Source organism: Elgaria multicarinata, chromosome 5 (genome assembly GCF_023053635.1).
Source record: "Elgaria multicarinata webbii isolate HBS135686 ecotype San Diego chromosome 5, rElgMul1.1.pri, whole genome shotgun sequence".
NCBI classification, from domain to species: Eukaryota; Metazoa; Chordata; class Lepidosauria; order Squamata; family Anguidae; genus Elgaria; species Elgaria multicarinata.
In genome coordinates, this window is record NC_086175.1 from 116,309,251 (window position 1) to 116,322,239 (window position 12,989).

General features: G+C 42.4%; 1 protein-coding gene across 2 annotated transcripts in view; it reads right to left on the reverse strand.

Annotated features, from left to right (window-relative positions):
• Nucleotides 1–452: 452 nt before the first annotated feature.
• GRIA4 (glutamate ionotropic receptor AMPA type subunit 4) overlaps nt 453–12,989 on the reverse strand; it is a 270,915-nt gene continuing 258,378 nt past the window's right edge. For both annotated transcript variants that reach the window (XM_063127100.1, XM_063127101.1), the window contains exons 15-17: nt 11,558–11,692; nt 1,447–1,587; nt 453–642 (exon numbers count right to left, since the gene is read on the reverse strand). In XM_063127100.1, coding sequence (XP_062983170.1) covers nt 565–642; nt 1,447–1,587; nt 11,558–11,692 — 354 coding nt within the window. In that variant the 3' untranslated portion in view covers nt 453–564. The remainder of the gene's footprint in view (nt 643–1,446; nt 1,588–11,557; nt 11,693–12,989) is intronic.

Sequence of the window (12,989 nt, forward strand, 5' to 3'; positions counted from 1 at the left end):
TGGCACTCCACAGCCTTCTACAGCTCCTTGCCCCCCTCCTTATGACAAGCAGATGCACAATACATGATGCAAAATAGTTTTTTTTCAAAAAAGGCAGAGCAAATTATGCAAAAAGATGAGAAATCAAGAGCACTTGCTTAATTTGCATGATGTATGAAAGTTGCAGAACAGCACATTTCTTGTTGCAGGATTTGGGTTCCCTAGAAGCAATGATTTGAATTCCCCTCCCTCCTAAAGTACAGGTTAGCCATAGCCCTGCCTGTTTTACATGTGATCACGATGCAGTGAACCCCTGTTTCTCTGTCCAAACAGTCAAAATCCCATGCTTGGCCACACTTCCCATCAACGGAACACAAGTTCATCTCGGTACAATTCACTCTCAGCTCTGTTGACCTGTTTGTGAACAGCGTTCCTGATGGTCAGAAAACCACTCCAGGTCAGTAGGTATTATAAGAACGGTTGTTGTTTTATTCTTTTTTGGTGGGTACAAAAACCACAGTTTCTTACACAGAACAAGATTATAAATAATATCGGTAACATGAGTGACCCGTAGTCTCTTTGATTCTACACTGCAGACTGATGGTGTTCTCTAAACGTATTTGTTGGTTTCTTGTAGTTAGACAGATGCAAATCCGTGGAACACTGAATGATGGAACAGAATGATGGTAACAGCAAATGAGAGGATGACCAACAATGTTTGTAAAAAAAAAAAGTCTTTGAATTTTATTACAGTGATGGCATTTTATATCAATTATTGCAATGAATTGTTCCCTAAGATGGTTAGAAAAAAGAATTGTGTTGTCCTCTACTGAATTTACATCCGTTAAAAAGCAAGCATGTTTCAATATTCCTCTTTTTTTTCCCAAAGAAAAAGTAATTTATTTTTTTCACAGGATTTACATATTTATTTTCTTATCACAGTTTAGTGACTTGTTTCCACAGCTGGATATTCTTCCCATTGTATAATGTTGATCGTCTGGAGACACAGGTTAGCATGTTCATTGACTTCTATAGCAATTGGTTCCCCACTTTGCCGAGACAAAGACCACAAGGCAGCCTTTCCTCGAGTGTGTTCTTCACAGTTTTAATGCGCTAAATTGGCAAGTCTTATTAGTTTTTTAAAGTCCACTCAAGTGAAATTTGTTGCTGTTAATATTCCTGTCCCAACCCCTCCTCCCCCCAACAAAACTAAATTATGATTTATTTATTTTTCCTGATATAAAATCTGAGTTTGGGTTTCCGAGCTGAGACCATGCACACGTATGTTGCTGATGATGTCTGTCACATTCGGACGCCCTTTCTCATACTCAGCCCGTTTCTAAGTTCATCAATGACATTTCCCGTGTCGTGTTACAGTCCGTGCTGTATTCCCATCAGTCACTGACACAGTTTAATTAAGGCACTCGATTATTTTTTTGGTTTTTATGGTAGGTCTGATGCAATTACCGCCAATCCTGAACTTTGTCTAATTGCAGTTCCGGTGTGTACAGCCTTTGGGCAGTCGGGAGTGAGGACGCGGCCGTTTTCTCCCACGCTCCCCGTGATGGATAATCTGGCTTTATTTCGTATGGCTTCAGAAAAGGTCAGCTAGGAGGCAGGAAAAAGGACAAGAAAGAGAAAGGGAGCAAAAAAAGAAGAAAAGGAAGTGTTACAATATTTCTATTCCAGAATAAAACAATACACAGCAAACACCAAAAATATCTATATGTAGACATCTGCATTATTGTGTGTACTGTTCAAATAATAATAATAATCTAAGTGTATTTTTCACTATTTTTTAAAGTGAGCTCTCAAAGAGATCAAAGTGGAGATTCTGCTTGTGTTAAAATTTAGTAAAAGTCAATCTCTGTGGGCAAATGTAACATGTTATTTTGTTGCCCAGTTTCCTTAGGAATCAATTCTTTCCTATTTTTTCTATAGATTTTCTTATATAGGATAGTAGTAAACTTCAAAATTTGCTCACATATGAACTTGTAAGCATGGAGGCAATATTGGATTGATATTGTCCACATTGATTAAGTTTTTAAAAATGCCCATTTTCTGTACATTTCATTGAAAATCTAGTCAAGGCCCCTGTAAGTCACATTGATTTAATTGGAGAGAAGATTTAAATTTGTGCCTATCTCTTCCATTGAAATCAGTGGGACTTGGCTGGACTTTCTTTCTTTCTTTCTTTCTTTCTTTCTTTCTTTCTTTCTTTCTTTCTTCTATACACTTTAATTTCACTTTTCTTTCAATTAAATTTAAGATGGGTAACAAATGTTGAAAAAAAGATACACAAAACTTACAAGAATGATAAAAACAACAGTTAATATTTTTGAATGGTTCTACTAGGCTTGATCCAGACAGTCATGCTTAGAGGAGTCCCATTGCAATTAATGGGGTCTAAGTTAATCATGACTAACTCAAGTCTCATTAATTTCAGTAGGTCAACAAGTCTGGATCCAATCCACTGTAAACAATTTAAAACCAGTCTTAGAGGACTGTCTAAATAAAAAATATTTTGACATGCGTTTTGCAGGCTAGGGCTGCAGCTATTCGGGAGCAAGCTCCATAGAACTCTGTGGGGCTCACCTCCAAGCAAATATGCATAAGATTGTGCTATAAGGCTGGAATCCTATGTTCATTCACTTGGAAATAAATTCTGTTGATAACAAGGAACCTTGCTTCTAAGGAGGGGTGGTTAGGATTGTAGTGTAAGAATGCCAAAACCCTTGTTGGCTTTCTTTAGAAAAGAAGCACCCCATCCTTTGTATTTTTTCTAAAAAAGGCTCAGGTAGGTTGAACCTAATGGTGTCCAAGTCCCATTGAAATTAACAGGTCAAGTCAGTTCTGCCTAAAGGCCCATTGATTTCAATGTGACATCAGCACAAATACATTTTGTTAGTTTGGAGCCAAATACTCTGGTAAGACAGTTTTATTTGTTAAAATGTTGGCCATACTTTTGGACACATGTTGCATACAAATGGACAAGAACAAGACACATAGCAGAAAATATATATATATACAAAGGCCCCAAAGAGGGACACTTGTGATGGATTCAGACAATCGGTTTTCCTCCCTGCAACTGAGATTGTCACAAGAGCATCATCTGAGCAGGGTCTTTTGTGCACTGGATGCCTTCAGATGTCACTTGCACAGTACTTGCAAGTATCCAGTGCTTGCAAACAACCCCTCTCTGAATCCATCTTTGGAAAAGGAGCAGCAGCAAAAACGGCCCTAGACAAAAGCAGGACAAAAAGAATGCGGTTGACTTTCCCTTTGCTTTTGAGTGCAGGGAAACCACGGCATCACACCTCAGTGTCCATTCTTGTTCGAGACCTGACCTGAATGAAGTCTTATTAGTTACCGGAGAGTTCAATTCTAAATAACTCTAATAGTAAATCAAGAGCTTTCCCTGCTCGAGAGCTTCTGGGGGAATTAGGTAGCCTGAACATAGCTCTTTTGTTTGTTAAAACGGTTTGGCAAGATACAAGGATGGAAGCTGGTATTATAATAATCTTTATGGACCCTACTGTCATTCAGTCTCCCCTTCCCCTGACCTCTCTGTCAGACAGAAGCACAGATTGATATTTTGCACAAAGACTTCCTCTTTATGGCCCTCAAGCATCACTGCCAATGCCGTGCAGCTTCATTGCCAGCACGGAGGCTAACAGGGAAACAGCAACGGGATGGAAGGAGGCGTGTGCTCTCCCCTGGATGGATTTCCAGAAAATAACCACCTGCAGGTACAAAGGGCTCTGATTCCATTTTAGTGATAAATTTTTCTGACGCCTGGTAAAACTCTCCTAGATGGGAGCACTTCAGACTGTAGTTAAAAGATCCAATGATCAACTGCCCCATTTAAAAACCAGCAACCCTCTGCACATAGGAAACTAGCTTGTGAGGGAAAAGCCTTCCAGCCTAGCTTTCTCCTTGACATGCTGCTTTTCTGTGTGCGGTGATCCCCCCCTTGCAGTCTGGAGAGTTAAGGAACAGTCCGGAAAGAGTTTTGCTATGTCACCCACTGCTTGCATAACCTAGTGTCATCAGATAGGGGGAAATTGCATTTCCTTACTGTCACTTTCCTCCCTGTTTCTATCTCATGATACTTCTTTCTTCATACATGGGAAGAAAGAGGATGTAAACAATGACCGTTCAGTGGGTGTAACATTTCGTTTCAATTTTTTGTTAAAATGGATTTACCAGGGTCTATTTTGTGACTGAACGAAGGCCAGGAGTGGGAGATGCATGGGAGGTGGATGGCGTCATCTAAAGGACGCATGAAAAAGTGGGAGTGGGCAGTAACGAGAGTGCGCTAAAACGTTCGTCTGATGGCATTCCTAGTCCGGCTAACAGTTCTCAAATTCTGATATCATGACACACTTTCCAGAGGAAGAAGGAAATGGTCTGAGCCTTTTAAAGTGCACATCTAAGGTGGAATGAAGACAAATACAGTTGGCAGGTTTCAGTCTTCTCTTAGGTATGGGGCAGCTGGTTAATAGCTGCAAAGAGAGCATAGGCCAGCTCATTAGAGACATTTCCAGCTAAGTTTTTAGTGAGTCCAAGAAAATAAAATAAGCAAATAAGTGGGACTGGTCAATACATGTTGGAAGTCACCCATCCTAGATCCCATATCAGATATTGGAATAGGGGTGACCAGGACGGAATTTGTCCTTCCTGGAAGAACTGCTTGTTTCTCTATAAGGCAGGCACAGGTCTAAACAGTGGTGTTAGAGGGAAGCTACACATTGCAAGGACGGGGTCTACCAGCCAAACAACAGCTGTGTCTTAAGGTTCCCCTTCTCCTCTGTAATGTGCAGGACAACTTACCTAATGTTCTGGTGTCATTATTATGGGGTACATTCCCCCCCCCCCCCCACTCTACATCACTGGCTGAAAACTGTCCAGCATAATGACATCAGAGCCTGGAGGAATATCTTTCACACACACACACACATATAGGCAACCCCATATTTCTTAAAATGCATATAAATCCACCTTTAATCACTGCCAGCTATGGGAAATGGCTACCAGGTGTAACCTGACATAAGCAGCACCCTGTGATAAACTTTTGTAGCCTCAGCGGAGTCGCAGAATCATTATTTTATTGCACAGAATGTTATATTTTCTTTTTTTTTTTGGAAAGAAAATATAAGCAACAGTTGTTGCTTATCTGAAGTATTAAGGAAAGATGCTCTTGTTTGGAACTGGCAGAGAAAGACTAAAAGTGCCAGATAAGGACACAAGAAGAGCCTGGCTACATCAGCGCCAGCACACATCAACCCCAGGATCCTTTTCCCAACAATTTCCAGCCACTTGCCTCTGAGAAGCACAAAGGGGGCAGGAAGGCATCCGCCATCTCCCTTTGGATGGTCTCCAGATGCCTCTGGACATGGGAGGTACCACTTGGCCACCAGAGTTAAAGTCATTCAGCCTACGGGGCATCATCCCATCCTGTGGTAGGGGTAAGACCTTGTCTCCATGTTCTGCTCATGGGCTTCTTAGGGGAACGGTTTGGCTAGTGGGGAAAGCAAGGTCCTGGATCTTTGGTCTGATTCAGGAGGGCTCTTCGAATGTGGATATGATTTGCTCAACTCATTCCTCTTGCCCAGTCATGGTTGTGACTTCTGCGTTTCTTGAAAAGTAGCCCCATCTGATGCATGGCAAAAGGCATTTGAAAATGAGAGGTAGTTTAAAAGTTATTTGCGTTCTGATGTGAGGAAGGGGGAGTATCAAGAATGCCACTGAGGGACAGCCAACCTTTGGGCTAGCCCCACTAGCTCTTTAGCTTCCAGGTAGGATTTAGCATGGGTAGAAAGGAGCACTGAAAATACTATGGAAATAACAAAGAGGTAAAGAGGGTAGGGTACAGTAGTTCCCACAAGGTGTTCAAACAGGTTAGAAATCACATCAGGGGGAACATTCTCAGCATGATATGTTGCATGGTGGATGTTGTGGCTACCATGTTCCAGGAAATGCTTTGGTTTCTTGAACACATGACATGAGGAAGTACTGACTTCAGGCACAATCCTGTTCGACAGCTCCCAGTTCCAGGATTTCCCCTCTCCCTGTCTAAACATGAATAGGGGGCTCTCCCAGTGGCAAACTCCACGGTTTCCTGGTGCAAGGTGGCAGCAAGTTATCCAGGCAGAGGGAGGCAGTGCAGGCCATTAGGGTTGCCAGGGCCACCCCCTCCCCTCCTGTGGCTTCCAACGACCAATGGCAGGTTGCCTTCTGCCCAGGAATGCCCCCCTCCTCCGGAGCAGTGCCTGAGTGAGGACAGATGGAGAAGAGCCACACTGACCTCGCTCGGAGAGGAAAAATTGGGGTAAATCCCTGACCTTTCTGCTCTGCATGTTGGGCTCTTTGATCCAGGATGGCTCCGAATCGGTGGCTAGGTCATATAACTGATGCAGCATGGATTCGGAGCCCACCCCCACCCCCGGGGCAAAGACAACGTATAGACAGCCCCTCGGATTGCAGCCTTACATGCATTAAGGATAAGGCACAATTTTTTTTCACCTTGGAATCCAGAACGTTACTACTGCACTGACAGACCATGAATTATACAGCTGGAATTGTGCAAATCGGAAGAACTCTACTACTATGACTGTAATATCCATACAGTTAGTAGTGTTCTTTTGTAAACTGCCCAGAGAGCTTCGGCTATGGGGTGTTATAGAAATAATAATAATAATAATAATAATAATAATAATAATAATAATAATAATTTTCAATAGAGGTTTTTTAGATACTAGCACAAAGGAGAAAAGAAGAAAGAAAGGAGGTATGAAAGGTGGGCTGGGAGGAATACAGACTAGGAGACCATATTGGGCAAAGTGGGTACACACACACACACACATCCCAGCTCCTGCAGGAATTAGGTTCTTGAATCAATACTTGTTTAAAATTTTAAGTAAAAGAAAAAGTTATCACATGCTTTTTGCAGACAGGACTAAGTATATAGTTTTTCTTTCTAAAAAAGAACGAATGCTGAGATTCATGGCCTACATTTGGGGGGGAAAGGAAAACTGATCTGATGCTAGTCATGAAATATTTCCAGGACTTAATGACTGCCGTACTTGCACTAAGCTGCAAGTGCACAATTTTTACTGCAATCAGTGGGGATTACACACCCACCCAGGTGCAAGAGCGTGGCCCACTGTCAACAGTTCCCACATCCACCCACACTCTCAGGCTTTCCCTTTGTTTTCCCCTAGTTCCCAGCATTACTCATCTGCAGCCTGCTGCCACCCTATTTCTCAGTTTTAAAAATGGTGGACCGGCTTGCACAAACGAGCCGTTCAGAGGCCTTGTTGCTGGAGAAAACGAAGGAGAAACCCTTAAGGATACGCGACGATATCTTGCATTTCCCACTTTGTGACGTCTGAATCCCTGCCCACGTCAACACATCATTTCACAAATAAAAGGGCGAGAAAAAGTTGGCAAAAGATCAAAACCTAAAGTTCTAATCCATGTGCACCAACCAACCAACCCCCCTCATCTTCTTTGTAGCCCCCCCCGCCCCCCCGGAAACCCACCTATTCCTTGGCGTGCTCCAGCTACAGTGACCACGCGCCAGTCTCTGTTCATGTTGAGTTTGTCCTGTATTGTATTGTTCTGTTTTGTATCGGCTGTGCCTTTAGACTGTAATCTCCTTGGGGCAGGGGCCTGTCATTTGACTTGCACACTTCACCTATTGTATAGCGCCGTGCGCTCCAGCGCTACATAAATAATAATAAAAATAAAAATAAAATTCTTTTGCTTTAAAGTCTTCCTGAGGTGGCAAAATAAAACTTCTGCTTCTGCTTTTTAACATTTGTAACCTTACAGCAAGTTCTATTTACGTGGGTTCCCCACCCCCCACCAAATCCCCCCACATTAGAGTCATTGTGGGGATTTGCATTGCTACTCATAGAGTGATACAGTAATGAACTGCTCATACACTTAACTGGCCAGGTATTCAGTTCACATGGTGGTGGAGTGGGAATACTCATGTGATGCAGGGGCAAACACCCATAAGCTGCACCCATAAGCTGCAAACGACATGTGGCTTGAATGAAGCAGTTCTGCTGTTGTGTGAATAGTTTCTCTCCCCCCGCCCCGCCCCCAACACACACACCAAAAATGGCTACATGCAGAGTGAAAGGGCAGCTTTAGCACCATGCCATGGTCCTGATCTATATCAGGGCCCTTGGGCCTTGAATTTACATTGCCAAAGTTCCACTGAACAAAATGGGCCGTTCTTTGGCAATGCAAATTTCAGGCACGGGGCCCCCTGATCCAGACCACTAAACCCCCCACATTTGGGTTTCCCACACCCACAGCCCTGTATTCAATGCCAGAAGTACACAGTTCGAGTCACATGTAGTTTGGCTATCAATTTAAGTGCCTTCCCCCCATCCCCACCCCCCACCCCAGTTTTTTTTGAAGAAGGAAGACATCACATGTTACTAAATACAAAATGCTGGGGCAGATGCATCCACTTTCACTACATGGGCATGGTGTGAGCATGTGAACTGGCTTCTAATATGCCAATATCAATGCAATGCTTAGAATACAATTTAAAAAGTTGCCTCTCAGACACAGCTGCAGCAATGGGGAAGCTACTTTTCCTGGAGCTGGTCCATGCAGCCAGGGGCCGCATGTGATGGTGAACCATATGGGCAGGGCTGCCCCATGATAGAGCCTCATGGGGAAGTGGCTTCTATGAGGTTGCGCCCAGGAAGCACCAAGTCTCCCTGTTGATCTGGATCAGGCAACGTTATCACTTATTCTGTTTTAGAGGCAATTGTGAAAGGCAGGATATTGCACTATGAAAGCAGTATATAAGAGGCAGAAGCCACACTACTGCTTTATAGCGTTACTGAAGTGCACTGACAACTGTTGGGGCCCATTGACACAGACCATATACTGTTTCCATACCACTTTCATACTGCTATATCCTGCTTGGTGTGGCTTCTGTCATAGAATCATAGAATAGCAGAGTTGGAAGGGGCCTACAAGGCCATCGAGTCCAATCCTCTGCTCAATGCAGGAATCCACCCTAAAGCATCCCTGACAGATGGTTGTCCAGCTGACTCTTGAAGGCCTCTAGTGTGGGAAGGGTTTTTTATATCTTTTATATACTGTCTTTTATATACTGCTTTTCATACTGCTTTCATAGTGCAATATCCTGCTTGGTGTAGATTAGGCCATAGAGTGTCATCTCCTGTCGACAGTAAGGATAAACACATGATTGTTGATCATTAAGGCGCCAGACTCTTTTTTGCTTTCCTAGTACAGACTAACACGGATGCCCCATTTGAATATGTACAGAACTGCAGCCCAAGATTAGGGGAAATCTTAGAAGCAGGGTTGGCCCAATAGACGCTGTTTCCCAAGCAGCTACAGCATGAAACCTAATAACGGTACTTCTCCAGGGACCTCTGCTGTGCTGCGAGGGATTAGTGCGTGTGTGTGTGTCATTGTGTGATGCTTTATTGTGAGCCCTAAGAATATCGTCACCCCCAAATACCCAATGTGATTGCTTGTGTTGTTGGGATGGCCCTGATAGAAGAAGGAGATAATAGTTTTAAGGGTTCAATTCTATGTATGTTTAGGCAGACCCCCCCCCCCCACTACAACTCCCAGCATTCCTGAGCCAGCCATGTTTGGAGTTGCAGGACTTTTTTCTGCCTAAACTTGCATAGCATTGTGCCTTAAGAGAGTTGAAGTTGATTTCATAAATTTATTTTGAATGTGATAATTCAAACTCATTTCTTTTATCCTACTACCCATTTCTAGTCAAAGAAGTTGTGCTAGGGTTTGTTTTTGGGTAGCACTACAAATTCCTGTACCCAACAATATGTTGAGTATGTATATAACTATTAACAAGGTCATATGTAAACTGCCCAGAGAGCCTCGGCTATGGGGTGGTATACAAATGTAAATAAAATAATAATAATAATAATAATAATAATAATAATAATAATAATAATACCACCACCATCTCCAGCCTGAAGGGCTTAATTAATTTAGGGGACAATCCTATGCAGGTTTAGACAGAAAAAAGTCCTACAACTCCCAGCATGCCCCAGCCATTCATAGTGTTTTTTTGTGTCTTTGGGGTTTCTGTTTGGTCTAAGCCCTGGGTAGGTCTCTGCCTTACTCCTTCGCCATGAGCAAAACCTGCAATTTTGCTTGCTGCCTACATACAACCTGTACTGAGGAATGCGGTGGCTTTCAGAACTGCAGGCGGCGCACACAGCCAGTGAAGCACAGTCAACCTGCGCTCTCTGGAGGAAGGAGACAATTGAACTACAATAGCACTGACTAACAGCCCAGCCCTACGCAGGCATAATCAGGAAGTTGCATTTATTAAGAATGCAAAAAAGATAAGAAGAGCCCTGCTGGGTCAGAGCAAGGGTCCATGAAGCCAGTGACCCTGGATTTTGTATAAAGTCATCATGAGCAGTAGCCACGGCCAGACTTAACAGTGCAACCCTAGACATGTCTACTTGGAAGTAAGTCCCATTGAGGTCAAGTAAATGTGGAGACGATTTCAGCCTTATGTTGCAAGTAAATGTGTATAGGATTTCAGCCATATACTGCACTGAGCTCGATGGGACTTGTGTCTAGGATCGCAGTAATTGTCCAGAAATTGGTCTAGTTCTCGTTTAAAGCCATCTGCGGTAGAGAGGCCACCCTGGTAGGAACTACGCTACTGCTTTACAATGGTTTATAAGAGTTTTGACAACTGTTGGGGCCCAGGACACACTCCCTATATACAGTTTTCAAAACGTTTTATCCTGCTTGGTGTAGATCCGGCCTCTGAAAAAGCAAATCCCACAAATTCATTACAGGCGCATGTATTCCTGTGGAACTTTCTCCCAAGTAAGTATGCGTAGGATTGCAGCCCGACTAATTAAACGGACTACGTATACTGTACGTTCATTGTACAGAGAGCTACCAAGAACAGGGGGAAGTGAAAGTAAAAGTAACTTACTCAAGTCAGGTGCACCAATTCTGAGTCTCAGTTCTACTTCACATACAAAACCTAAAGCAACTATCATAAATTTTGAAAGTCCGCCCACTCCTATCCAAGCAGGTCTTTCCGGAAATGTTACTTGGCCTGATCATGCATAAAAAAAAACTCTTAAATTTTCACAGCAAAATCTAAAATTTCACATAGCTATCAATATCCGCTGCCGATTTATATAGATATATAAAATCATAGCATCAAATATATACAAGTATATATATTGATGCATTTTTTTAATAAAAAAACCCTTGCAATGCAGATGTCTATTAGCAACATATAAGTATACTAAACATCTGCAGCCAAAATTAACTGAACCAGTTTTCCAAAAGAGGAAGCTCTCTTGAGAAGCAAGCAGTTACCACCACTGGACAGACAGGTCACAACACCGCATGACAAGATGATGCATCACCCACTCACTGTAGTAGGCCCTAAGTCCTACCCCTAAATTTTAACACTCTCGATTCCATATACGTTGTAACCTTCTCTATAAGTTGCTAAATTCTGGGTATTCTGCGAGGAAGTTGGGTTAAAAGTCTGTGCACTCTTTGCCACCTTCATTCTCTTCGCCTCTGCCCTGGATTTGTAACAGAATTCTATCAAAGCCACCAGCATAGCCAAGCCCAGGCCGCCAACCAGAATGTAGAAAACGCCCGCAACGTTGCTGAGACTCAGGGCGCTCGTCTTGTCCTGCAGAAACAGAAGAGGTGGTGTTAAATTGCGGGAACAAGAGGCGTTGAGAGATTACAGTACAGTACAGTACAAAAACTACAGCGATGTAACTAACGGTTTCACTGAAATAAGCAGGAAAAATAAAGACAGTAGCTGACAAATATCTTCAAGATAATTGGCTTGTCCAGCATTGCAAAACAAACAGACATATAAGCTAGACAGTTCTTTTTAAAAACCACAACAACACTGCAAAAGATTACATACAGTATCTTTAACCAATACTTTAGGTTATAATTAGTCCCTTGGTTAAGAACGGCTGTGAAATAGTCTACTACAATTAACTGAAGCATCGATAAAACATATCTATCCTCTCTCAACTGACATTTTATGGTGGCCTCAATATGGGGTTGTTAGAGGATCATTAAATAGCTGAGCGATATACAGTGTGGCTCCTGTTAGGCTAAATGTGCACTCATATTTATTTGAAAAACAAAACACCTGACTAGTCTTCCAATCACTAGCTAAACAACAGGTTTAGGGCCTATTATTTTAAAATCACTTTTGAAACTCAAGCAAATGCCCTTCCTGTCACAGCGACTAAGCCTCATCAATTTATTTTATTTATTCGGAATATTTTTTGGATCTCATTTCCACTCAGTGAGTGTGTTGTACAAGAAAAACGCAAATAACAATACAAAAAACCTAAAATGTGTATTAAAACTGGGGATTGATGGTACAAACAGAGGGACTGACTATTAAAAGGCTGGTAGAGTAATATTATCTTCCCCAACCATCTAAAGGACACAAAGGCAGAAGCTACCTTGATCTCCCAGGGCATTACACAACTGGGAATGTGGGTAGGGAGACTGACCTCTGGGCATAATGCATCTTTTTTCTGAGTTGCTGCCCTTCCACTTCCGCCTAAAGGATTGTTTAGAGTCCCCTGGGTTTAGAATGTCACTTGCAGTGTGGTGGAATGAATGGGGGAGTGGGTCCTGCAAACTGGGAAAGGTAGGGCCCAGTCCTGTTGTAGATGCATAAGTCCATATAGAAGAGTTCTCAGAACTCTCTGGTTTGGGACTACTGTGTTTAGCCAAGGGCATTTCAACATGCCTGATTTTCTCTGGATTGTTCCCCTCTTTTTATGGTACATATTTATATCTTAATTAACTTTGTCACTAGAAAATCATTAGGCTTGTAATTTAAAATCTGAATCCCCGTTTTACAACAGTATTAAGGATGCATTTTAAATCAGTATATTGATTCTACGATGAGTTCACGCTGCTATAATTTAGAGCCATTTTGGAATGACTGA